This window comes from Ammodytes marinus (assembly GCF_949987685.1).
Source record: "Ammodytes marinus genome assembly, chromosome: 24".
In the NCBI taxonomy this organism is placed as follows: Eukaryota; Metazoa; Chordata; class Actinopteri; order Uranoscopiformes; family Ammodytidae; genus Ammodytes; species Ammodytes marinus.
Window position 1 is genome coordinate 9,180,822 of NC_137228.1, and position 27,500 is coordinate 9,208,321.

Here is a 27,500-nt window from a genome sequence, read left to right on the forward strand (position 1 = left end):
TCATATAATATGGATGGATTACTGTTGTCAGGTGGTGTTTCGTACTTGTGAGCAGCACACACATGTATTTGCTCCTTCTTTTCCCCCTCCAGCCTTTGATGTCCAGTCAATAACAATCTAATAAGGCGCGCTGCTTGGAACATACTGGATGTAAGAAAAATACCTTGTGAGGTTTTTTTTTTTCTTTTTTTAACACCTCCGGGCTGTGAGTGATGGTGGCTCTCCATGGCAACGGCTAGTACCATATGTCAGTAATGTATAGCACATATATATATATATACACATCAGCAAAGTCAACTGAAAAAACAACAATCCGGGAGGAATAGCTCTTTAAGGTCATGGAAGCAGCACTCGGACAAACAAAGTATGAATTATTGAATGAAGTATAATAATAATTATAGAGATTTTCCCCACAAATCCTTCTAGCAACCGATAATGTAATGATTTCCAAAATAATGCAATTAACTCCCGTAAATGTAAGTGCTACCTGTCCTTACACTATGCGGCACGCACTGAAAAAAATTCAGTGTTAATACACAGCCTAGGCTCTGTAAACTGTATTCAAAGGGGGCCCACCGTAGCTAGCAGCATGCCCGTTTACAGACCCTATGCTCGCTGTATGTGAACACCAGATTTTCGTGTAATTATTATTATTATTATTTTTTTTTACAGCGCACACACAGCACTTAGTAAGTACGTTTTCTGACTCCAGTGCTAAATTGAATACGTTTAGCTACAGAATCAGTTTGCTTCTACAGTCTTCACTTAAAAGCTCCGTCCGCACAAAGAAGAAGGCGACAGACAGGTAGAAACAAAGGGGTGACGTGTTGTGTGAAAGTCTAATGTCAAGGGAGAGGGCGGATGGAGAGAAGAGGAGGAGAGAGAGAGAGGGAGAGAGAGAGGGAGGGAGGGAGAGCCACAGGTGAGAGGGCGCCGGCCTCGCAGCTCTTGATTTAATCCCTCCTTCTATTTCTCTGTCAGATCCTGAGAGGAAGTAAGGAAGGAGGGAGGGAGGAGGAGGAGGAGAAGGGAGGAGAGGGTTGGAGGGTAGCAGCTGGCCTCGCGGCGACCACAGGGAAAATAAAGCTGATTATTATGCTCCGGCGCTGACTTTTTCTCTTTGGGGAAAGAGAGCTGGAACATGTGTGTGATTCTGTTTCGGTGTTAGTTGGTGTGAATATGGGAGTGTGTGTGTGTGTGTGTGTGTGTGTGTTTGTGTTTGAGGAGTGAGTGTTAATGCACATTTATGAGGAAGAGGTTATGGCTTTCCCATGCACCAGGGGAGCACACATCCATTCTGAGCAGAAGCACGAACATACTTATATTTATTTATGTGTGTGTGTGTGTGTGTGTAACGACCACCGATGTGTTTTTGCACCGCGGGAATGATGAACGATCCCCTTTTTGACACATCCCTCGCTCCTTCGCTCCCCTCTTTCACCTCATCTCCTCCTCCTCCTCCCTCCTTCTCTCCCTAGGCCTCTGGGAGCCTGTGTGTGATTTATGAAGAGTTTACCCTTTCCCTTTATGAGTGTGCATAAATAATAATGTGACTTGTAGCCCGTGCACACTGCAGTACCTCAGCTGGTGGCTTGCGTTGTGTGTGCGTGTGTGTGTGTCAGTTGCCACACACATGCTCCATCACTGTGGCTGTTGCGACAGATGCAAGTGTGTGTGTGTGCTGTAAAGAATCTTTATTTTTTTTACCATTTTGGCAGTGCGCCCGAACAACTAGCTCTTAATGATGCGGGTCAACATATGTTTGTTTGTGTGTGTGTGTGCGCCTGTGGTCATATGTGGGTGTAGGACTAGAAAGTTAAAAGTTTTTCCTCTGAATACAGTATGCCTCTTTCTAACATAAAGTTTTATTTCAAACACAGCACTATCTATTATCAACCATAGATAATTGTACCCCTTTAGTTATGCTCTCTGCAGTCTTTTAAGGTCCTCAGAAAGAACAGGCTCTGCTTGGGCTCTCTTTTAATGATGTGGGGATGTGTTCCTCATTCGTTTGTATGAGCATATCCTGGTGTGACATCATATTAGTGTCCTATAGTACTTTGCATTATCTCTGTACAAAGTAATGCCCCGGATAAACCACCGCAATTAACAACTTCCTCAAAATGTACGGCATGGTTGAGTCAAATCCTCCCTGAAATTGGACAGTGTTTTTCAGTGTTTTTCATTTATTTCTAAGCTGCCATTTGTAACCGCTGGCAACTCCTCAAACGGGAAGCAAAGATTAACGTTGAGTGGTTCAAGTTGTGATGTCTTCCGTAAATTAGTTTATGATTCATAATTCCGGTAAGAGTCTTCCTTACCACATGGCTTGGCAAGTTGGATCCATCATCTTGCACACTGCTGCTTAGTTTGTAAGTGTGTGTGTGTGTGTGTGTGTGTGTCCAGGCCCAAAGCCAGGTGTGTGTGTGTGTGTGTATTCTCTGAGATGTAATCCCCCACATCTGGCAGTGTGCTGTATAGATTCAGACCGGACTAGTAGCGGGATTAGCCCCTGCTCTCACCGGTAATATAACCAATTTTCTACTTGTTTAAATAACAGAGGCCAAACATTCCTCCTTATGTTTAGAGGAAAAGTCTGCTCTTTTTTTGGCACCAAGTAGATACACAGTGACTTCCGGTAATGGCGGCGAGCTGAGCAGGTGGTTTTTCTACCCTCCACTAAACTTTTATTAAAAACTGATAGAAACCTAATTTACGACCACCAAAAGTGAACAGCGTGTTTGGCTTTGTCAAAGAAACCTGCAGCAACCAAAATGACCAGACGCAAACAAGCAAAAATGTCGGATTTTGGCTTGACAAAGACTGGCGGGGAAGCTAGCGACAGCGCTAATGCTAGCGCCATGCCTGACGAAGCTGAACCAGAAGATGGAGACGTAATAGCAGGCAAAGAAATCCTTGACGCCATCAAAGGGCTGAAGGACGATTTCTCGGACAGGTTTGACGGGGTAATAAGTGCAATAGACGGAGTGAGAAAGGAGATTAGCGTCTGCACAGAGCGTGTTACGAGAGCAGAGGTCCGCATCTCCAGCACTGAGGACGAGGTGGTTACACTCCAAGCTAAGGTCCGAAAACTTGAACATGATAAGAGAGAGCTGCAAGATAAAGCCACGGACCAAGAGGCAAGGTCTAGGCGCAACAACTTAAGGTTGGTTGGCCTACCAGAGAAGACAGAGGCGGGAGATACTTGTGGCTTTCTTGAGAAGTGGATCCCGGAGTCACTGGGCATCACAACACTAACGTCGGCTATTTTTCTGGAGAGAGCCCATCGGACTGGTCCGAACCGAGAGCCCGACGCACCCCCAAGAGCAATCATAATGAGGTTCCTGAACGACAGAGATAAGGTGGCCGTACTAAGAGCAGCCAGAACCAAAAAGCAACTTCTCTACAAGGATAAACAAGTACGCTTCTACCAAGACCTGCCACAAGAAGAGCACAAGAAACAGAAAAGTTTCGACGCGTCCAGACAGCGGCTTCGTAGCTTGGGGATTCGACACGGCATGCTGATTCCTGCTAAAATGCTGGTGACTTACAAGGATAAAACGCATACTTTTGGTACACCAACAGACGTGGAGGAATTTATTCGGAACATCCAAGAGGGAAATGGGACTGGTTGACTGTGTACGCCAACGTAAAACGTTGCTATGACCACGGCAGAGTATAAGGGCAAGTAAGTTTGTTTACATGCAATGTTTCGCGGGACTGAAATACTGCCGTACATGTTTAACGGATTATTGTGCTCGTTTGGTTCAGATAAAAATTGCTAATCTTGTTTTCATAGACAACTTTTTATACAAGGTGTAGTGGCCAGCGGCCAATTGTTTTATAAAAAGTCGCATAAGTTATTGTTTGTCATACTTTACAATGTTTACTGTATAGGTGACATATAATCAACATTGTGTTTGGTTTTGTTAAGGGAACATGCCCCACTTGAATGTTGTTAGAACTGCTCGGGGGATAATATCAATATGCCTGATTCAAGTAGAGTAAACTTCATATCCCACAAGGCATAGCGCGGGTTGTTTTGTTTCCGGGTCACTGGCACGTGAGGTAATCTTGCGGAGTTATAAATTGACGGCATCTCAATGCACATTTGCCTTATATCAAAAGGGTGTTACCACTGGTTCAATTTATTTACTCGCATACATAATGGTTTGGATATCTCCTTATAAATAGTGGAGGGAGAATGATACGTTTAGCTTGAATATTCCTCACTTAGTGTGGAGTGTTTTTCTAGGTTGCTGGAGTGTGCAGCTAGGGGGTGGGGGGAGGCTCAGTTCTGGAGCTATTGGGGTGTGGGGTTTGTGTGTTACCAGTTTATTGAGATCACGTTTTATTTTTTCCTTTCTTTTTTCTTTTTTTTCTTTCTCCTTTTTTTTTCTGGTACATTTTTGCTTACTGTTGTACAATCTACAAAGCTATGATTCTATATGACAGGTGAATTAGAAATTAAATTTACATCTTGGAATTGCAGAGGGTTGCAAAAAATTAAAAAGGTAAAGGAAGTTATGGCCAGGTTAAAGAGTATAAATCCTCAAATCATTTTCCTTCAAGAGACTCACCTTACGGCACAAGAGGACATTAGAATTAGAAGGAGATGGCAGGGCAGGGTACTATCAGCGGCCTTTAATACTCAGGCAAGGGGGGTTATGACACTCATTCACAAGTCGATTCCTTATAATATCACCAACGTAATTGCAGATAAAGCAGGTAGATACTTAATAGTTCAAGGGACACTTTTGTCAGAAGTGCTTAATTTGGTTAATATTTATGCGCCCAATAATGATGACCCCACATTTTTCAATAACTTGTTCTATACACTATCATCCCTTAATGGTCAATATATAATAGCAGGTGATTTCAATTGTACACTGGACCCCCATAAAGACAGATCTTCGCATATAGACAAGACTCATAATAGAAGTAGGAATATTATTCATCATTTCATCAAATCATTAAATCTAAGAGATGTGTGGAGAGATAGGAATCCTGATGTGGCATTTTATTCATGTTTCTCCAGTACATATAAATCATACTCCCGAATTGATTATTTTCTTGTTTCCGCAAGTCTGATGTCTAAGATCAAGGACTGTACTTATGACAGTATACTGGTCTCAGATCACGCCCCAAATAGCTTAAAATATGTAGATCCAGGGCTGAAAAAGGATCCACCTAGATGGAGAGTAAAGCAACAGTGGCTGAGGGACCCAGACCTTATCTCTTTTCTTGAAACTCAAATTGATTTATATTTCACAGTGAATGGGTCTGAAACATCTGCTAGTACCAGGTGGGAAGCTTTTAAAGCTTTTATTAGGGGTCAGATCATTAATTTTACAAGTTCCAAATTAAAAAAAACTAAACAAAAGCTGGCACTGTTAGAGTCAAAAATTAAGATTGTGGAGACCAAATACTTTCAAAACACCTGTCCTAAATTACACCAAGAACTACTTCTGCTAAGAACTCAATATAATGAAATTTCATCCGCCAAAGCTACAGCTAATCTTTTAAAACTCAAACAAACTATTTTTGACCAAGGGGAAAAACCAGGAAAAATTTTAGCCTGGCGCATAAAACAACTTCAAACTGAAAGAGCTATTACTGTACTGAAAAAGCATGGCGCTGATGATATTATTGACCCTATTAAAATTAATGTGGCATTTAGAGACTACTATGCAAAATTGTACAGCTCAGAAAGAAATTCGGAAATATCAGATCAAAGTATGTTCTTAAGCAATTTAAACATTCCTAAAGTCTTGGAGGAGGAGAGGGTGGCTTTGGAGGAAAATATAACTCTAGAAGAAATTTCTTTGGCAATTAAAGGCATGAAATCTGGGAAGGCTGCTGGTCCGGACGGCCTGCCCATTGAGTTTTATAAGAAGTTTGAATCTAAGTTAAAGGCGCCCCTCCTCGAAATGTTTATTGAATCTTTTCAGGAAGGCATTCTTCCTCCCTCCTTAAGGGGTGCTTTGATCACACTTCTTCCTAAACCTGGAAAGACAAATGATAAATGTGAGAATCTTAGGCCAATAAGTCTCCTAAATTCTGATTTAAAAATACTGTGTAAAATTTTAGCAAAAAGATTAGAGAATTTATTACCGGGAATAATAAATGGAGATCAAAACGGATTTATTTTAGGTCGTCAGGGGTTTCATAATGTAAGAAGAGTCTTAAATATTCTACACAACCAGAGAGAGATACCAGATACAGCCTTCCTGTCACTAGACGCAGAGAAGGCGTTTGACAGGGTGGAATGGGCATTCTTGTTTGAAGTACTCGATAGGTTCGGGCTTGGAAATAATTTTTGTAATTGGGTGAAACTTTTATATAGAGAGCCATATGCAGAAATTGTTACTAATAATAATCTATCCAAACCAATTCAAATTAACAGGGGTTGTAGACAGGGTTGCCCATTATCGCCGTTATTATTTACGATTGCAATTGAGCCTTTAGCAATTGCAATAAGACATCACTCACTGATCTCAGGCATATGTACAGGTCTAGTCGAACACCGTCTGGCTCTTTATGCTGATGATGTCATTATTTTTCTAAAAAAATTGGATATATCTGTTCCAGCGCTTATGGACCTTATTAAAAGATTTGGCAATATATCAGGTTACAAAATTAACACCTCCAAATCCTCCATTTTATTGTGTAATTTGAATGATAGGAATAACCCTCCGACTAGCGTAAGTCAATTCAACTCAGTCAACAGTTTCACATACTTAGGTATTCAAATCACTCACAAAATTGAAGAAATTGTTCAAGCCAATTACAATCCTGTTATTGCATCTACTTGTGAATCACTTGAAAAATGGTCAACACTTCCAATCTCCCTCTTAGGTAGAATTAATATATTGAAGATGAGTATTCTGCCCAAACTATTGTACCTTTTCCAAAATATCCCTTTGCCGCCTCCTTCAGACTTCTTTCCTAGATTCAAGAAACTTTTTTGCAATTTTATTTGGAAAAATAGACGCCCCAGACTTCGTTTGTCCCTTATGTACCTACCGTATGACAGGGGAGGGCTCCAATGCCCCAATCTATTATGGTATTACTGGGCTACTCAAATAAGAACTATGAAGTATTATTATTACACGGAAAACTCGCCAGTATGGAAAGATATTGAATCCGGCTCTGAAAAGATTCCATTACCTGCATATATATATTCGGATACTTTTAAAAACCTTAAAAAGAAGACAACAAATCCAATAGTTAAGAACATGATTGTGGTATGGTATGATGTAAATAAATACCACAAGGAAACTTCTGTTCTTTCCAGGTTTAGTCCAATTTGGGGTAATAACCATTTTGTACCAGGAAGAGCTGATGGTGGGTTCAAGTTATGGGCTGATAAAGGAATAAAACAAATGAAGGATATTTATAATCCGAATGACGGTCATTTTAAAACGTTTGAGGACCTAGTAAGTATGTATAACATTCCCAAAAAACACTTCTTTAAATATTTACAACTAAAAAGTTTTATTAGATCCTATCAGAACCAATCCATTACCATCCCAACTTTATCTATACTGGAGAATAATCTAATTAAAAATCCCTTTGAGAAAAAAATTATTTCAGCTATTTATAATCTTTTGAGTGACAATTCACCTGAATCATCAGATTCTAAACTAAATTCATGGGAAGGTGATCTACAAAGGGAAATTACCAATGAAGAGTGGATTGTTGCATGTAAGAATGCTCAGTCTCAAACTGCCAATACAAGGTTAAAATTGCTGCAATACAACTGGTTAATGAGAGTATATATTACACCAGAAAAACTAAATAAATTTAATCCCAATATTCCAGATTTGTGCACAAGATGTGGGGACGACAAGGGAACACTTATTCATTGTATATGGAAGTGCCCGAAAATAATTGAATTCTGGAATGAAGTTGGAAAGATAATTCAGGACATTCTATCAATCCAAATAATAATAGAACCTAAACTTTTTATTCTAGGCATCTATCCAAAGAAACATAATATAAGTAGTGGAAAACAGAATTTTGTAAACATTTGCCTATTACAGGCCAAAAGATTGATCGCATTAACATGGAAAAGCAATGGGAGACCAAGTATTAGACAGTGGTTCAAAGAAATGTCATTATGTCTGCCTCTAGAAAAAATTACTTATACACTCAGGGACAAACAAGAGAAGTTTAAAGTAATATGGGGCCCATTCATTAACTACATCAGGGACAAGGATCTCTCTCAGATGCTCGATGAAGTGGAGGAGGGATAAGTACAACTTCTGCTTTTGAGGTTATGTAGTACCCGCAGAGGATAATAGGGAATGCATTGTAATGTACCTACTTTTTTTTTTTTTTTTTTTTTTTTTTTTTTTTTTTTTTTTCATTTGAATGTCCTTTTTAAAATGTAATATTTCTGTTTACTTATTATTTATCTAAGCATTTATATATGGGTGTATGTGTATGTGTACATTTACATACTTTTTCTCATAATGTAATATGTCGGTATCCATGTATGCGTATATATATATATTATTTTATATATGTATTTTTATTTTTACTTTATATTGTACTATTTTATTTTATTTTATTAAGTCTGTTTTTGGTGTTTTTTCTTTTCTTTTGTCAAAAAAATTAAAACTCAATAAATACATTTTTCAAAAAAAAAAGTAGATACACAGTTTAAAGAAAGCATAAGAGTTCAATGCAAGGGTGTAAAATATTACCTCGACGTCACTGCCCCTTCATGCACAGGTGTGTGTCACTAATTACAATGGACTGCTAGTCCATTTAAAAAAGGCAAATAACTGTCCCCTCCTTGTGTTTTCCAATGAATTGTCATTTTCCAAATTACGCTCATGGATATTAAGATCCAGTCGGGGTGACTACACTTGGCCCCTCAGTTACCTGCGTGCACTGTTAATATTGACAACCGTGGAGAAAGCCATTCTCTACACCACTCTTGTGTCGAGCAATCATCTAATTCACACGTAGGGCTTTGTGTGTAGGGCAACAGTATATGGAGGGAGTGTTTTTTTTTTTTTGCGCACACAGTTCCTCGGGTTGACTATACAGTAAGCTTCAGTTAGAACCCTTTCAGCTGTTGTGGTGGCATCAGGAATGTAGGCCTAGAAAAAAGGCCTTCATTATCTGAAGTCAGGTAAAGGCACACACAGAGAGAGAGTGGGCGGTTTATTCCCTATGATTCACATTTTAGTGCATGAAAAAAAAGAGTCTTTGCAAACCTGCACTTCGGTGGAGAAAGTGTGTGTGTGTGTGTGTGGATGTGTGTGTATATATATATGAGCTCTGGTTTGTATGTGAGATGATTGGGTTCCAATCCCACTGTTAGGATGCCTTCTGCATTATGCATCCCTCCCGTTCAAAGAAAAAAAGAATGAAGAATTGCGCGCCAGGAAGAAAAAAGAGGAGATGAGGGCGGCAGTCGTAAGATAAATGACAACAGCACAAAAGCACAGCATCTCAATAGAGTGGTATACCGTGCACGTGCACACACACACACGCACGCACGCACGCACGCACGCACGCACGCACGCACGCACACACACACACACACACACACACACACACACACACACACACACTCAGGAAAACACACAGAGCAGTTCCACACTGCGATGAGAGAGGAGAAGAAAAATGGGTTGATTAGCACGAGAGGATGAAATAGGGAAGTGTGTGTGTGTTTTGCAGATGCTTATGTAAAGGCTAGAGGCTTGAGTGGTACTGGCGTGCAGACGCGTCTGACTAAAGCAAGGTGGCACTGTTCATCCTCTAACTGTGAAAAGTGTGTGTGTGTGTGTGTGTGTGTGTGTGTGTGTGTGTGTGAGAGATTGTGTCCACACATTGTCTTAACCATTTTTATTTTTGTACGCTGTACTTTCAAAAATAATGGCATTGAACACTGCCTGAACATTCTTGATTACTGTGTGTGTGTGTTTGTGTGTGTGTGTCTCAGAACGTGCTGCTGCATTGGGCTAATTAATTCTTAGCAAGTACATCAATTATTTAAAAACACTCAACTGTTCCATCTGTGACTAGCAAACACATTTAAAAAAACAATCCACTGTATTAAGAAGCTGGGATAAATTCACATCCTGGCTGTTGAAAATTCAAACAACAGTAACCACAACGACACACACGCCGACACTGCATTTGATTGGCTGTCGGCAACAACAGCGTCAAAGCAGTCCCAGTAATAGTGTGTGATCAGAATCATGTGTGAGTTTATTGATTAAAGTGAAGACTTACCCTCTCTGGTTACATGGAGGTCAATGGTCAGGCTTGGTTGGCAATGGAGGCTGGTAGGGAGCGGAGTCCAGCACACAAGTTTACTTAAAGCTGGGGTATGTGATTTCTGATTGATCAAAATTAACATGAGCTGTACACTTTGACCAATCAGAGCGAGGCTCAGATTCTCTATTCTTATTGGCTGTTGGGACTGTCCATTCACTTTGGCACAACATTGTTGGTGTAGAGCGTGTCAGGGAGGGACCATAGGGGAGGGACCAAAGAGAACAAGTGGAGCAGTTGAGGTATTTGGATTCGAATCTCTATCCCAATTGCCATTTTCTCCCCAAATCCTCCACCCCAGCTTTAAGTGGGGTGGAAGGTCCAATCTAGTTTTAGCTTAAAGATCTCCTATTATACTACTTTTCTGGTCTTAATTTCTTGTTAAAAACTGCTATAGAGCAACCTGACACGAATCACATCACAAAAAACCATGTAGATTTTCGGGACACTCTTCCTCTCACCCTAGCGAGCACAGCAGTCTGCTCCACACACTGCTTTGAGCTTCTCCGCCCCCCCCCCTGCAAACCCCACTCCGTTGTGATTGGTTACCTTCCTTCCGGAACATTTTCAGCAGCGCACGGGGAGATTTCTGAGAGCAGGAAGGTGGGGGCATGGCCGGAGCTTGCCTGAGGGACATTACCATACATGGAAACATCCGGGAACGTGACGACACGATACCCGGAAATTTTAACAAGTGAATTCTCGACCGGCTGCCCTAGTGTTTAGTGCTCTGCATAGGCACCCCAGAGGGTAAGCAGGGAATACGTCTAAATGCATGTACGTAATTATTTGATACGCTAGTATGGTTAAACATGAATATAAATCATTATAACAACGTTTATTGGTCATAAAAGTCGAAAAGTATCATAGGTCCTCTTTAAATAATGAAAGACTTTAATAGTGGTGTGACCTTTAGCATGCCATTGTGGGAAAGGTATAAAGTATACAATATAAACCTTACTGAGTTATTTAATAGTTTGATAGCTTGTCTCAGTTTCCACTAGGGGTGTGCACGTGTACACGTGTAACCGTTTAGTAAATCATAACCGTTTAGGAAAAATCAATAAACGAAAACCGTTTTTTTTTTTTTTTCTTCAAATTTCAAAGTTTTTAAATATGTTCTGGAGACACGCGTTTATTGATTTTACATCACTAATAAACTAATTGGGGAGGATAAAAGCTAGTCTGCCGAGAATCTGTCTGTCCCTCGGCGAGTGTGTGTGAGTGAGTGTGTGTATCGGCGCACACACACACACACGGGGAGTCGCCGTGCTGGGGCTCGACTCACAGCCACAGAAGAGTGATGAAAGATAACCTAAAGATTAAAGTTACCCGGTTGACGTGAACTACGCTCGTAAGTAGCCCGAACTTTATAACACCTGTTCAACATGCATTTAACGTGGACATGTAGAAAGCGATAGGCTATATTAATCAGGAAATTAATGAAGCGCGATTATGACGGCGAACGTGTGTGTGTGTGTGTGTGTGTGTGTGTGTGTGTGTGTGTGTGTGTGTGTGTGTGTGTGTGTGTGTGTGTGTGTGTGTGTGTGTGTGTGTGTACCATGGACCTATTATAAGAGGTGTGTAAACGAGCGTAGTTCATGTGTGTGTGTTTACAGGCGAACGAACGCGTATGTGTGTGTGTGCGCGCGCGCCTACAAGACGGCGGGGGCACGAGGACAATGACGTCACGGTTAACCGTGTACACAAATTTTTTTTTGTCATGTACACGGTTAGGCATTTTTGTAAACGTTCACACCCCTAGTTTCCACCTAAACAAGTTTTCCAGTTCCAACCACATGCACATCAACAATATACTGTATGTCAGAGACAGTGTTTGCTGTCAGAGGATATTTTTCAGTTTTTGCTTTCTTTGCACCACCATTCTATTAAGCTACATACACTCACTTCTAGTCAAAGTACAGTTATTTGACGTAATAAAGGGGCGTAAAACAAAAAGTAAATTGCATCATGGCTTCATGGTAAAACAATATGATATGATCTGAATAAGAATAAAAAAATGTGTTTTATTAGATATGTTATTGGATATGTGTGGGTGCTTGCCTCTCTATGAAATAAAGCAAGGAGATATATTTGTGTGCCGAAGGCCTCATATGTTGCAATTTTTTTTAACTCCGTGCCCTAGGCAGTGTGTACATACGGAAATACACACACACACACACACACACAGTGTTGATCTCTGTCTGTGCTTCACACATTGCATTGTTGGCTTTCATGCATGTCACGGTAATCGTTTAGGGTTATTCCTCCCCGCCAGTCTGGTCACGTGGGCACGCATGCACGCACGCACACACAGACACACATGCCGCGTGGTGATTTACAGGCGATCATAACACGACAATAAAAAGGGTTCAGCCATTTCTATTTGGCACGGGTATCAGTGTGTGTCTATGGAAATGAGAGTAAAGGGTCACATTATTCAGGAGTAGTTGACATGCAGACTCCCCAGGTCCATATCAATATCCCCACACAGGCGCGGCAAGAGAGAAAAAAAATAAGGCGATTTGTTTTCCTAGAATACTAATCGCAGTCAGTAGGGACGGAGAAGAAAGCTTTGCGTTAAGTCAACACACACACACTGCACTGCGAAGCCATTCAAGGTGTCCTTCTTCATCCTGGGGCGCCAGGTCCTGTAAAGGAGCAAGTAGACGCCGTATTTAAGGTGCTGAATTTCAAACCAGTATGTGCTTTTTGAAAAATAACCTTTCCTTACGAGCTACCTATTTTTTTAATGATATTTAATGATTGTGGTCCCTTCTGCAAGGAGTGGCTGACAAATAGCGTGGATATAATCTGTAATGAGATGTCCAAAAGCCGCTCCTTTTTTCAGTACAACATTAATCAGTGCTATATACCATAACGACAGGGCGGCCATCTTGCAATATAGAAGGGTCAGTTCACATTACAGAAAAACAAAACTAGAAAACAGAGCATTTTTTCTCCGCCCTTAGTGATAATGGGACAAAAACGTGAAGCAAAAACATGATTCATATCTGTTGATACTTTGTCTTTGATTAAGTGGTGAGCGTATTGCCTTCATCAGTATCCTTCTCCCTCGTCGCCTGTGTCGGCCATTGAAAATAAACTCACGAAAAGCAAATCATCATCAACCCCATTCACCACATTAAAAGAGAGGCTTGTTGTTGTTCAAAACGGATAAATCGTTTTTGATGGCGGCTCATCGCTGGGTCTCGGTGCGAGATCGCTAGAGTGTGTGCGTGTGTGTGTGTGTGTGTGTGTGTGTGTGTGTGTGTGTGTGCGTGCAAATCAAATCACTAAACTTTTTATTTTTTTTGATTGATGCTGTCAGCGAGTTTGGGAGAAAAGAGACGCAGGCTCACACAAACACACACACACACACACACACACACACACACACACACACACACACACACACACACACACACACACACACAAGGCGATAAGGAGAGGGAAGAGGAAAGCAGATAAAGAAGAGAGAGAGAGCTCAAGAAGCATCCATCAAGGCACGCAATCAGATTGTTTCCCCGCACGCCGTCTTTTCTTCTCTTCTCCGCCGCGTCTGCCAGCCTCTCAATTCCTCATCTTTCCTTTCACTCTCTCTCTCTCTCTCTCTCTCTCTCTCTCTCTCTCTAATACACACACACACACACACACACACACACACACACACACACACACACACACACACACACATTTGTACGACTAATACTTGTGAGGACATTCATTGACATAATGCATATACCCTTACCCTTTACCATCAAAACAAATTGCTTACCATAACCTAAACCTGATTCTAAGTTGATCCTTAAAACCTAGTGTTAACCCTCAAATAGCTCTTTAAAGGCCTGTCTAAAGAGAGGACCGACCAAAATGTCCTCACTCTCCAGAATGTCCTTACTCTTTTGGTCTAAAACTCTAATTGGTAAAGTACACACACACACACACACACACACACACATCCTACGCACTTCTCCTTTGTTGTTATTACATTGACGTTCCTCCACTCTTCCGTTGGTTTTTATTTCCAATCCCTCGTTCCATCGCCGGTTATCACTTTTCATTAAGTGGTCATTTCCTTTCGTCTAATGAGAGCTTCATGCCACCACGCGCCCATCTATCACACAGACACACACACACACACACACACACACACACACACACACACACACACACACACACACACACACACACACACACACACACACACACACACACACACACACACACACACACACACACACACACACACACACACACACACACACTCTCTCTCTATCTATCTGCCATCATGTCCCTGTCTCAATTAGGGACTGTTTGTCATCCCCTCTGCCCTCCGTCCCCCCGTCTCTTCATTGTAGCAGCCTTGTCATTGTGTTTGACAGCTTCTCATTCTACTGCCACATCTCATTTGACTGCTAATATCATACGTACACACCTTGTCTTGCTATGCCACGTGTGTGTGTGTGTGTGTGTGTGTCCTTTAAACCAGCCCTTTGTAAAAAAGCTGTTGGTCAAATGGTCAACTCTCTTTGTTCGAAAACGAAGAAAGTCATTGTGCATTTGAAGTGGCATCTGCCGGCGTATTATGCCACTGAAAGAGGTTTGACAGGGATTGAGCTGTGTAGATCCAGCTCTTTTTGCTTGCCACACACGCACACACTCACTCACACACACACACACACACACACACACACACACACGCACACTCACAAACACACACACACACCAGCACACTTGGCAGAACCAAGCAGGTTACAACATCTCCCACTGTTGGCAAGATGAATGATATAAATCCCTCGCTGTGATCAGGGCACAGCACAGAAGCTGAGCTCCACAACCTGGCTGCCTTGCTTCTTCTTTTCCAGCTTGTTCATTCCCCAGAATTCTCTTTGTTTTTCCCACTGCCATACATCTCTGTCTCTCCAAACTGCCTAATAAATGCAGCACAAAATAATGTATCCGAAAATGTAGGACACAGTTTTTGACTCTTGTGTGTGTGTGTCTCTTCTTCTTCCAGCTGGTGGCGGTGTTTGACGAGCTCCATCGAGGGGGCACTGAAAGCCCCAGAGAGTTCCTATCCAACGGCTACTCCAGCTCAGCCCCCAGCCCCATCTCCCTCCCCAGCCCCAGCCCCGAACCTCTGACCTACTACTCCCACCTGGACTACCAGGAGCCAGCCAGAGGAGAGATCGAAGTCAACGAAGCCAGCCTCAAAGCCAGTATGTCCCAAAAATGCTTTAAAAGAAAAACAATTCTTGTGTTTTTTAAAGGTGCACTATGTAACTTTGTTAGGGAAGTGAACCTTTACCCTGGTATATTCTCATAACTTAATTAACAGAATTTCCTCACAGGAAAGTTGGATCCCTGGAACACTGTGTGAAAGCTACCGGAAAAAGTTTCACTGTTGTTGTTGTCTAGAGCAGCAGGGTCCAACGTTTTGTTTGCAACCGTTTTTCTAGTGATAAGTTTGGTTCCAAGTGCCTGAAAATTATTTGGATTTGATTCATGATGAGTAGAATTATTCCATACTAGCAAATATGTTTTGTTAACTAACTGCAGGCTCTGCAAATGTAAACAAATCCACCTCCTCTGAAACTGCATAGTGCACCTTTGAAAAAAAAAAGCATTATTATTTTCGGGCCAAGGTCTGCTTTCATCAACTCAATTAGAGCAAATTTAAAATGATTAGAATTCAGTTTGTTTCTGTTCTGGATGATTCACTCATGTACAGCAGCATAATTGTTGCAATTTTTGTGTCTGAAAAATCTCAAACACCTGACGAACTATACGGCAATACTCAATCAACACTTTTCAAGTTTTCTGTGCATGTGAGATAAGTGTACCGCGGTGAAACAGCATGGTGTGTGTGTGTGTGTGTGTGTGTGTGGGTGTGGGAGGGGGGGGGGGCTGTTTATTAGAGAGACAGAATCATAAAGTACATTTCTGCAACAGCTGTAATTTCAACCTACTGTTATAAGAAAAAAAAGTCTTAGCTCAAACTCGACAGTGTGTGAGAACAGATGCAGTGCTGTCTCCTTTAACGTTCTTTACTTTAGTTTGTTTTCACACGTTTGCTCAGACTGAGAGCAGCCATTACTTTAAAACACGTCACATGAAGGTAATAAGAGGCCCGTTTGTTAAATAATTTTGTCTTTGTCACGCCATATTTTTTCATTTCATTCTACAAGCAGACCGACAGGTAAGCGAAGGGAGCAATGATCTTGAAGTGTTAACAGGTGACCTTGACCCAAGATGAAGGCTTTTCTCAATTATAGTAAAGGTTCAAGACTATCAGAGGGATGTCATTCTCTCTCTTCTCCAAAATGGTGACATGTCAGCGGGATTAATGTGTGGATTTATAAATGATGTGGGTCTATTAAAGAGGTTATAGGGGGTCAGAAAAAAAGACAGACACTTCAGTTACATGATAAAGGTCACTTCCATAGGGTTTTACACTGCGTTCCAAATTATAAGGCAAATTAGATTTTCCCAGATTATCCTAAATAGTCGATGCAAATCACAGTCAGTATAATTTTCAAATCATCAACTGTTAGAGTATATTTCGAATTTTATTGAACAAACCTCCCAATAATAAAAGTATTTTTTTCAAAAATAAAAAACTCCAAATGCACTGTTCCAAATTATTATGCACAACAGAGTTTCAAAACATTTTATAGGTTGATCACTGGGCCTACCCCTTTCATTTTCCTCTCTCCATCTGTTGGGTATATATCAACAGTGTGACACCCCCCCTCGACCCCCCAAAAAAAAAAACCCATACACACACCTGCCCTTTGCCACCCCACTCCATGTGCCCGTTTTTGCTCTATCATTTATCCTAGTTATTTCTTGCCTACTCTACTATTCAGCTTCAACCACCTGCCATCTAGACCTATAGGCCCTGACACCCCCCCCCCCCAATACTGTCTCCATCCTCCCCCTTCCCAGACCACTCTAGTCTGCCCGTCAATGCATGGCTTCCACCTCTAACTAGATTAGCACTGTAGCCTGTTAGCATGCCCAAGGTCCAGTCGAGCGTGAATGCACTAATTCCACTCTCCCCCACAACCACACCCTGTCTTTAACCCAGAAGGACCTCTTCCTGCCCCTCCCCCCCCCCACACACACACCAAAAACCTTCTCTCCAACCCTGTCGACCCCTGACTAACTTAGTTATGATGTGACCCCGTGACGCCCCCTCATACATAGCCAAAGTGATTCTCTAAGAGCCGGTCTTTTTTTCATCCCGACACGCACGCGCACACACAATTTTGACAAAAGGGGAACCCCAGCCAGCATGCAAGTTAAACAACCACCAAAAAGCGCTCACCCATCCACTGCTAGGGAAAGGTCTCAGCAGGGTGCATGTGTCTGCGTGGGATTGCTCTCCGTTTTTTTTGTTGCTGCTGTAACTAGATCGGTTGTTAACTGGGTGTTCACATCACTTTTAATGTGCGGACCATTTGTAATAACATTGTTTCTGGAGACTGTGACAAATGGATGAAGACAGTCAGACATGGTAGATTTCAAGAATTCTATTGTGTAGAAATTTGACAATTTGTATATACTTATATTCTTTACTTCTTTCTACACTTCCATATAACATTATATTTAACTATAAAACATTCACATATACTCTACTATTTTTCGTCCTATAAACTGATTAACCACTTAACAAATTGAAACCACTTTGCTCCCTTAGTATAAATCAATGGCTACGCTGCAAACAGGAACTACGAATTCTGAATGATTTTCCATGGTGCATAGATTTGCCAAAATGTAATGAAATACAGCGGGGGAAAGAGGGGGTCCGGGCTTAGTCATTGCATCTTGGCAACCTTCGACGTACTGTTTACGTCACCCAAAGAATGATGGTAGAACCTCCAGATTACAATTGTTACAATGAAAAAAAAAAAAGATAAAGCAATATGAATTATAAATGCATGCACACTGAACATTTGCTTTGATGTTATAAACGATTCAAATATATATTTAGGTTGACATTTCTTAAGAACAGAATGTCCACAAAGTTCCTGTATCCTTGACAGACCTAATGTAACAATGGCAGCAATATAGGCTACAACTCATCATTCCAAACACTAAGCCATCCGTTAAAAAAATCATGTAAACTGGGGGTTCCTGGGAAAATTGGGTCACTGCAAACCATGTGACTGCTTTAATCAGACGGTTACCTTAATCTGATAGTTCCCAATAATCTGGTTGGTGTGTGTGTGTGTGTGTGTCTCACACAGTAATCAGTCAGGCATCAAGTCTTTGTGTTGGGCCGCTTGTTTGAACAGGCTGATTGGACTTCACACTGCCCCAGTGGGACGATTAGACCCACATTGATCTGCAGCTACACAACAGTGACACACACACACACACACACACACACACACACACACACACACACACACACACACACACACACACACACACACAGTCAAACACAGACAAAGGTCCCTTCTAGGAAGAGAGAGTATTTATCGCATCATCCCATGAGCAGCCCGGGCTGCTTTATCGATCGCAGGAGACACAAGACCACCATGGCCTTCGGCGTGAAAACACACACACACACACACACACACACACACACACACACACACACACACACACACACACACACACACACACACACAGTCACTGTTTGTGATAAATACACACACACACTCACATGCAACCTCAAAGGCACACTTATTGACATGTGTACCAAGACACGCACACAGTCACGCTACAGTCAGACAGAAAACATGATGCATCCTTGTTTTTCATCCTGGCCTGACAGGGAACTAGCAACTGCTAGTGTTACGGACACTTTCACATAAATAAACACAAAAAGGAAAATTCTTAAAATAAACCTCTTTTCTTCTTCCCAGAATTGCATAAGCAGCCTAGTTAGGCAGAGGGAGAGGGAGAGAGAGAAAGAGAGAGATGCAGATGGAGAGTGGGATAAGAAACACAGAAACTGGCAAAGTTCACAAACCCATCTCCAATTACACAAATCTCAATGGAAAAGATAAGGGAGGAACCTAACTCGGGTGCGTTTCAATGTGCGACCATTTGTTTTGGTCACTGAGATGAGTTTTGTTGTGTGAGGTCTGTTTTACGGTTGCAGTTTACCTTGTGGTGGTGGCAGTTCAGTTATACCTCCAAATTAGCGAGCCTAAAATACATCCACAGTTTTTTAGTGTTTCCACCTCCTCTCCGCCCTTTTTGGAAGTATAGACAGTAGTTGGAAAATGTCTGGGATCTTAAAAATTAATGAGAATTTCGGGCTCACATTGGCACATAAGGGCATTCATGATGTTCAGCTTTCAGAGAGATTTTTTTCAGACCAAGTCCTCTCTCACTGTAACTTCAACAAAAGGGTTTCATTTCACATCTTTGATCATAATGCAATGCCTGTCTTAGATCAGAAACAATGTGGTCGAATAGAGCCTTTTAGATTCAATATTTTTATCGCTTGAATTAAATGGTCTCTTTTCACTGTAGATAGCCTACTTCATTTTTGGATATTAATTTTAATTGAATATTTCCACATTTCATCTTTAGCAGAAATGTTTCTAATGACTCTGATGATAGTATCCTTAGGTATAGCTAGTTTAACAAGAGACAATCTTATCCAAATGTGCATACTTTTCCTTTTTGTTTGACAATCATTTGAAAATTTGCCCTTTTCAATTTAAGTGTGGTTAGAAACTTTACTATTGAAGATGTAGTAATACAATCATTCAAATGAATGATGAAATGTTCATGCTTCAAATAAACGTACATTACAATAGTCACATGTATTCCTTTACCTGTAGTCAAATGGTTACTGAACAGATTTGCATTTACTTTTCTATAATATTTATGATTTGCATTTATTTTTAGGTTACCTAGGAAGTGTAGCAGGGATTGTTCATGAAGTTATATGAGGTTGCATGTTGACAATTCTTCCCGACATGTCAACAACTGAAGGGTACATTCTATTAAGGTGCTAACCCTGCGCTAAAGCCCTTGTCCGCCTGCCTGTCACCTTTGATTAGTAATGGCTCCCGGGCAATCTTGTTTATAACCATCCAAAACAGTGGCTGACCTTAGATATCATAAGTGACGCTCCCATCAATAAAGCAACGACCCTCTGCTAACACCTATTGACCCTCCAAAAGTCAATGTGGGTCGGAGGTCAGCGTTAGTGAACCCTCTTTAGGTTCCTTCACATGGCCGGGGAGGAGGGCTCTTAAGTGGTGGGAGGATTGATGGAGGGCCAATTTGGGGTGGATAAATGTAGTAGGATTTATTGGGCTAAACCAATGGGGTAATGAACCCTGACTTGTGAGCATAGAACAGCCTTGGTCGCTTAATCATTGACATTGACATTGTGCTGATGGATATATATGTGTGTGTGTGCTTGGTGACATTAACTTGAGGTGATGGTGTGCCCTATTTCCAAGGGCTCATTTTGAAAAATCCATTACGGCCATTTTGGGAATTTCCTTATCACTTCATCATTCAGTATATCTTAACAGGTGCTGTAATGGAGTACCAGCTTGGTCTTGCAATAGTGAAGGTATTCTGATACGTGATGTAGCTATTGGCCTTGCACTTTTCATTTAATGTTGTAGCAGTAAATCAATAGGCTAAGAGTAGAGATGTCAACTGGTCTGTTCTTCAAATGGTGGGAAGATCCTTTGGTATTACCTCAGCACACCTGACTCAAATCAAGAGTGCCAGTGTTTATGTGTTAGCATTAACCTATTGAAATGCTTGCTGTGCAGTGTGTACGTGTGTGTATCTATTTCGAAGTGCGTTTACATCCAATGATTTGACTCGACAGGTGGGGTACAGGAGGGAGTGCCAAGAAGTGTCCATTAAGTTTTATGGCCCCTATAAATTTGTATATGTATTCTGGTCTTTTTTGTCTAAGGTTGCATTGTTTGAATGTAAGCACTAGTGTCAAAATAAAACAGATGTCCAGTATACCCCATAGCATCCTAAAAGATAATTCAGAGCTAAGGTGCAACAGTTAGCAACATAACCTACATTTTGATGTTGTTTATCACAGAACATAGTTGAATAAGAACACAGACAGCTATCCTCCCAAGTACACCACATTGACTTCTGCCCTGCAGTTGTCTGAAGTAGTTACTTGACTGAACATTTTGCTGCAGTCATTATCAATATAAACGCACACTTGTCTGCAGACCGCTCAAAGCAAAAAGGCTTGTTATCTTTGCAAATCGTCAATGGTTATCCGCGCTCAATCGGCACATGTTTCATCTCTATCCACTTATAGCTGCGAGCTAGCTATCAAATTACACACTGGTCCCGTGTTAGCTGTGTGTTTGTGTGTTTGTGTTAGTGTGCGTGCGTGCGTGCGTGCATGCGTGCGTGCGTGCGTGTGTGTGTGTTCACAGCTCAACCTCTGCCTCATCTTAAAATCGACCATGAACTCCCTGCTACCTTTAAAAAAACACACAAGTTGCTCCAAGTTTAAACATTTCAAAACCGCACTGCTACGTCTGCTCTCGATTTGTCACTCCGGGCAAATTTTTGACTTTTTCTTGACTATACTACAAACCCCTGCAGCATCTAAAATTCACTTTGTGTTTAGTCTGAGCACACCTATAACAAAAGACCCATTTAATCACAGTGAGAAGTTACCTGCTGTCTTACGCCTGACCTATTTCAGAATGCACACACAAGATTAATATATAATCAGATGGAGAAAGCAGAAGCAATTGATATGTTGTAACGCCCGTCTGATGTATTTTGCCGATGGCTTTTGATGCCAGCTCTGAAAAGATACCTGTTTTTATCCCCTCCGTGCCATGTTTCCTTGTTAAATCAAAGCATATTTCATTATCGTAAAATCATACTGTATTGTTTTCTGTCTGTCTTGTTTCCACTTGAAGTCCGCTTTTGCAAAATCAGATTAAACCAGATGATTTTCCCAAAAATCTGAACGTGGAAGCTCTAGAAAAACCAGAAGAAGACTCGAGGCCTAATTTTGAAAAATGCCAACATTTCAAAAGCTTTTTGGGTCTTTTTGACATCTTTAGAATTCCCTTTTCTCAGTATCTCGCCATTAGTAGACAACTGAGAACTCAACTCGATGGAGCGTGACACACAGGACTGGCAATAATTGATAAAAAATTATAGGATTGATAAAAAATGATAGGATGACCAGAGTGTTTTTTTGTGTGTTTGTGTGTGTGTGTGTGTGTGTGTGTGTGTGTGTGTCTGGGATGGTTAGAATGGCCATTTTTCACACACTTCATCCCTGCCTTGTTCCCCTCCTCTGCTCTCTCTATTCCGACCACGTTAGACCAGGACCCCTGTCACTGACCCTCCAAAGAGAGATTGATTACAGGAAAGGAGAATTTTGTTTGCTTTCCCCACTTCTGTGTCTCTCACAGTGATCTAGTTTTCTTTTTTTACCCCACTATCTCTCCCTGCTCGCATTCACTTTTCTCTTTATCTGACATTCTCCCTTTTTTTCTCTCTCTCTCCCCCCTGTCTTTATTTCCTCCTTTGTCGAGTTACATTTGAAAACACCCAGCTATGCATTTTACTTCCAAAAATATCAAACCGCTCCTCTTTGGGGTGGTTACTAAAAGCCAGAAGGAAGCCTAAAGGTCCAAATTAGATTATTTTTTAATTGTTTTACTGTGGATTCATGGACAGACCTGCCCATGTTACTGTAAGGAAATACATGCTTGTGTGTGTGTGTGTGTGTGTGTGTGTGTGTGTGTGTGTGTGTGTGTGTGTGTGTGTGTGTGTGTGTGTGTGTGTGTGTGTGTGTGTGTGTGTGTGTGTGTGTGTGTGTGTGTGTGTGTGTGTGTGTGTGTGTGTGTGTGTGTGTGTGTGTGTGTGTTTGGGGGACTCACTCACAACAGATGGTCATATGAAAATGTACACTATGGGAGGAGTGGGGCTTAAAGTGATATAATATGATTTACAGGACTGTTGCCTGTTTCTTCATACAGGGAAAGATTCCGGATTCCTTTCAAGTGAGCTCAATCAGAAATCGGCCTCCTTGTTTAGTTTTTTTTAAGTTTCATATTCAGGTGCCAACAGTTTTTAGTTTGTGTTCTTTGGTGTCAAATGCTTTTTGGAGATCTCGGAGCTTATAGAACCTCAGGGGGTCTCTTGTCTAACCCCCTTTGAGCTTTCCCCTAATGCTCATTTCAACAACAGCTGCTTAAGTGTGAAAGTTGCCAAAAGATGAAACACAAAACTCACTTTCTCTCTCCATCACCAGCAGTGTTTGTGCTTGGGAGTTTTGAGAAAATCAAATATAATACGATTTTTTGTTGTTGTTGCAATACAATCCATTCCAGTGTGATGTAAACAAACAGCTCACAGCCTCTCTGTCTCTCTCTCTCTCTCTCTCTCTCTCTTTTTCTAGACACACCTCTGTTGGTGAGAAGCAGCAGCGACTCAGCCTTGGCCCCGCCCCTCGACATGAGAGACACGCCCCCACCTGTTCACCGCGGCAACAGGTCTCCAGAACTGGTGAGCAAATGGTTAAAAAAACTAAACGGTTAGGAACCATATATATTGTAGTTCTTGCAGTTGTAGTTATTATATATTGTAGTTCACCTTATTGAAACTAAGGTGTTAGATTATAAGTAGCTTGCCAGATAAAGATGCTATTATCAAGGTGTTTTTGAAGGTTAAAATGGTGGATAAACAAGCATGTGTTTTAAATAGGAAAATTGAAAAGAGAAATCACGGAGACATGAACCTATAACATGTACGTCTCTGGTGTATGTCATTCCTTCATGAAGGCAGAGGCACCCAGTGAATATTCCTGTTGTAGTCCATGCTCCACTCCACTGAAAGGGTCGGGCTTTTTTCAAGTGCTCTCCTTCTTTCCCAAATAGGCTGCCATTAAGGACGGCTTTGTCTGTTGCATTTCTCTGGTGTGTGTGTGTGTGTGTGTGTGTGTGTCACTCTAGTTTCTGAGGGCCTAGTTCTGGTGGAGAGAGAGGGCGAGTTGGACACTGCAGTGACTAAGCAGAAAATGACAAAGCCCCATATTTCCCCCTGTCCTCGAATACGTCGTCAAGCCTTATATAGCCTTCGCACAGCGGGGCCAGAGTCTCATTATAGATGATTTTCGCTGCCTGACAGATGAATAGCCCTGCTGCATTAGACGACAGCAGCCTTATTTCAACCCCGACAGACAGTTGCTCCTTTATCTTACGATATTTTTTAAAAGCCATCTTCCTGCTTTATAATAGCAAGATATTGAGTTAGTTTGGCATTTAGGATAAAGTAGGGGAGAACGAGGTAAGTAGGCAAACTTTTTACTCTAGTGAGAATTGCTCATCACCTAAACATCTTTCAATAGTCAACCGACCCCATGATGGGGTCGGTTGTCACACACTATGGGGTCGGTTGTCACCATGTTATCTTAATGGGAATAATCTTAAAGAGAAGGCAAGAAAGCAGAACTAAATTTGAAAGTTTAAGTGCATTGTCAAGTTGACAAATAGGCCTACATAACTTAGCCTTGGCAGCTGGTCTAGTTTGGGATGCACTGGGTTGTTTTGATTTTGTTGCCCTTTTTTCTTTTGCATGCTAGCTGCCTTTTCCTGCTCTATTCTCCTTCTCTGGGGTGTCAGTGAGGATATAGCTTGACAATTTATTTCGTTATTGGGTTCCTTTTCTGGCTGCAGCCTTTGGATAACATGTGACAACCAACCCCCCCAAAAATGTGACGACAAACCCCAACTTGAATTTCTTTCTAGCATCAAGGCCAACAACCATCTGACAACTAATTAGCTTGCTAACCACAATCTAAACTATAGTTTACCCTTCACACTTTTTATGGGTAACAAGTGTTTTGTTATAAACCCATTGTGTAAAAGCCTAGAAGAAAAAAACTGAGGAGCTAAATATTTTCAATTTGACATGAAAAACACAAACAGTCCTCTCACCTCAAATTCAGCAGTCTAACTCCAAGGAAGACTATGCATGTGACCTCTGATCCCAATTCTGGAAATTCACATACCAACATTTCACAGACAGTGCCTTCTGGTTCAGAGATATAACGATTGTGACAACCAACCCGTGTGACATTTTACCCCGTTCTCCCCTATATATTCCCCACTCATATACATTTAAGTCAATACACTGGTGTGCACACAAGCAACATGCGGAACACTTTAATAACCTCATGATCTCATAGCTTAATAATATGCATATATAATTTAGAATTATTCATGCGCCATGCAACTCTTTCATTTTCCCTATGCTCGTAATCTAGTTTAGTGGAACGATTACTTCCATCATCAACAATATCAAAGAGGTTTTGATCCAACCCCACCACACAACACAGGTGTTAAGGAAGCAGCAGTATAGTGGAGTGTGGGTGGAGGGACTTCCCCACAATCAAGGAGGGCATATGTTTAATCTTTAAAATGCTTTTTGAGCATGACACCGTGAACGCAAACTATTTTTGCACCCATAAGAAAATCAATGATCTGTAAGTGATAATTGCTTGTTTCCAAGTCAAATCAAGTGTGAACTCGACACTCTGTTTTCGAGACTTGGGGTCCAGACGTGTGTAATCTGCATTGGACACACTCAGGCGCACAGAAGGAGAACAAAGAGAGAGAGTGTGTGTGTGTGTGTGTGTGTGTGAGTGTGAATGTGAGTGTGCGTGTGTGCGCATGTGCGTGTGTGTGAGTGATGCCAGGAGGGCCGTCACAGCTCTTGGGCATATTGAGTCCTGGGTCTGATGGACTTCCCATGGATCAATACACAATCACTTCATCCTCACTCGTCCAAACTGTAACGCATCCAGTCTTTATCTCAACACTCACTCACCCACTCACACATACACAGCACTTACAACTAACACACGCGCGCACTTTTTGGCCCTCTTTGTCTCGGAGGAGGTATCGAAAGCTAGATAAAGTGTAATTAAGGCTGATACAGTGATAAATATGCGGCCTGCCCCTGTAATTGATTTTACTGCCTGCTGTAGTAAAGGCCAAGGTTGGCCCACTTCTGCTACGTCTTTAAATTCCCTTGTAGTTCACCCACAGACCTTTTCCTAGTCTTTCTGGCAACTGGCTAAAAAAAGCTGAGCTGTGCTAAACACGCGCCCGGCCCTTTAATTGATCTGCACTTTCTGCCATGTACGAAACTAATGAACAAGATGTTTAGTGTTAGCCGCTAACAGCTATAACTGCCTCGATAATACTCCTTTATGTCTCTCCATCCACTCCTCCCGTTCTACACCTTTGCTCAATTCTTTTGGGCAGTTTTTCAACACCTCTGGGTGATGTGATGCAATGCATGTAAGCACAGCAGTATGTTGGGACTGTCATGTGTTATGTGCTGTTCCTAAAAAAAACTGACACCTTTTTCAAAGCAGATATTTTTACACTCTCACTCAGGCAGCTTGACAGTTTGTATGTGTGTGTGTGCATCCCCCCCCCCCCCCACACACACACCTCCCCCCTGGAGGATTGCACTGCGTTTGCGTGTTTTGTGTTCTCCAAGAAGACGTAAGGCAGTTGATGTGATGGATATGATTATGGTCAAGGAGCGCTAGGCTAGTACAGCCCAAAAGCTGTGATCCTTCAAGTGCCTACACCCAACGTATACAAACACACACTCTTTCACACTATTTTTCAACCGTTGCTTGACGTGCTTCAGAGGACTATACGAGCACTCGAAGGAAATACACAAAAGTAGAAACACACACCTCATTACTCATCCATCTTGCCAACAACTGCACACACACACAAACACACACACACACACACACGCACAAAACCCTCATCTCTCATATGTCTGCAGCACACCTCCCTGTCACTCACACCTACCTCCAACTACAAACAGCATCCAAAACGCACACTGACACGCGCACAAAAATTAAATACTGATGGCAGTGTGAAAAACACAATAACATGGCAAACAACCTGTTAGTCGTTCTTAGACAGGTTTCTAGACAGGTTACACACATTATTTAAAGCGTTCATTCGGGGGACGAAAAAGCCCTGCCACATCACAAATCACTTCACAAAACAGATTATGTAAAAACATAACAACTACAAGCTACAATTTCTAAAAAGAAGATGTCTGCTACAACATTTCAGTTGAAACAGCCTTCATATGCTTCTGAGCCGTATTCATAGGGGAGCCATTGTTTAAGTTAAAGACATTGAAGAGTTGCATTGTGGGTCGAAAGCAGCAGC

General features: G+C 41.5%; 1 protein-coding gene across 1 annotated transcript in view; it reads left to right on the plus strand.

The window, feature by feature from the left end:
- Positions 1-27,500, plus strand: part of pard3ba (par-3 family cell polarity regulator beta a) — a 148,726-nt gene that overhangs the window by 18,278 nt on the left and 102,948 nt on the right. Inside the window, exons 3-4 of the mRNA XM_080052855.1 lie at positions 15,317-15,518; positions 23,693-23,799. Of these exons, the coding sequence (XP_079908981.1) occupies positions 15,317-15,518; positions 23,693-23,799 (309 nt within the window). The remainder of the gene's footprint in view (positions 1-15,316; positions 15,519-23,692; positions 23,800-27,500) is intronic.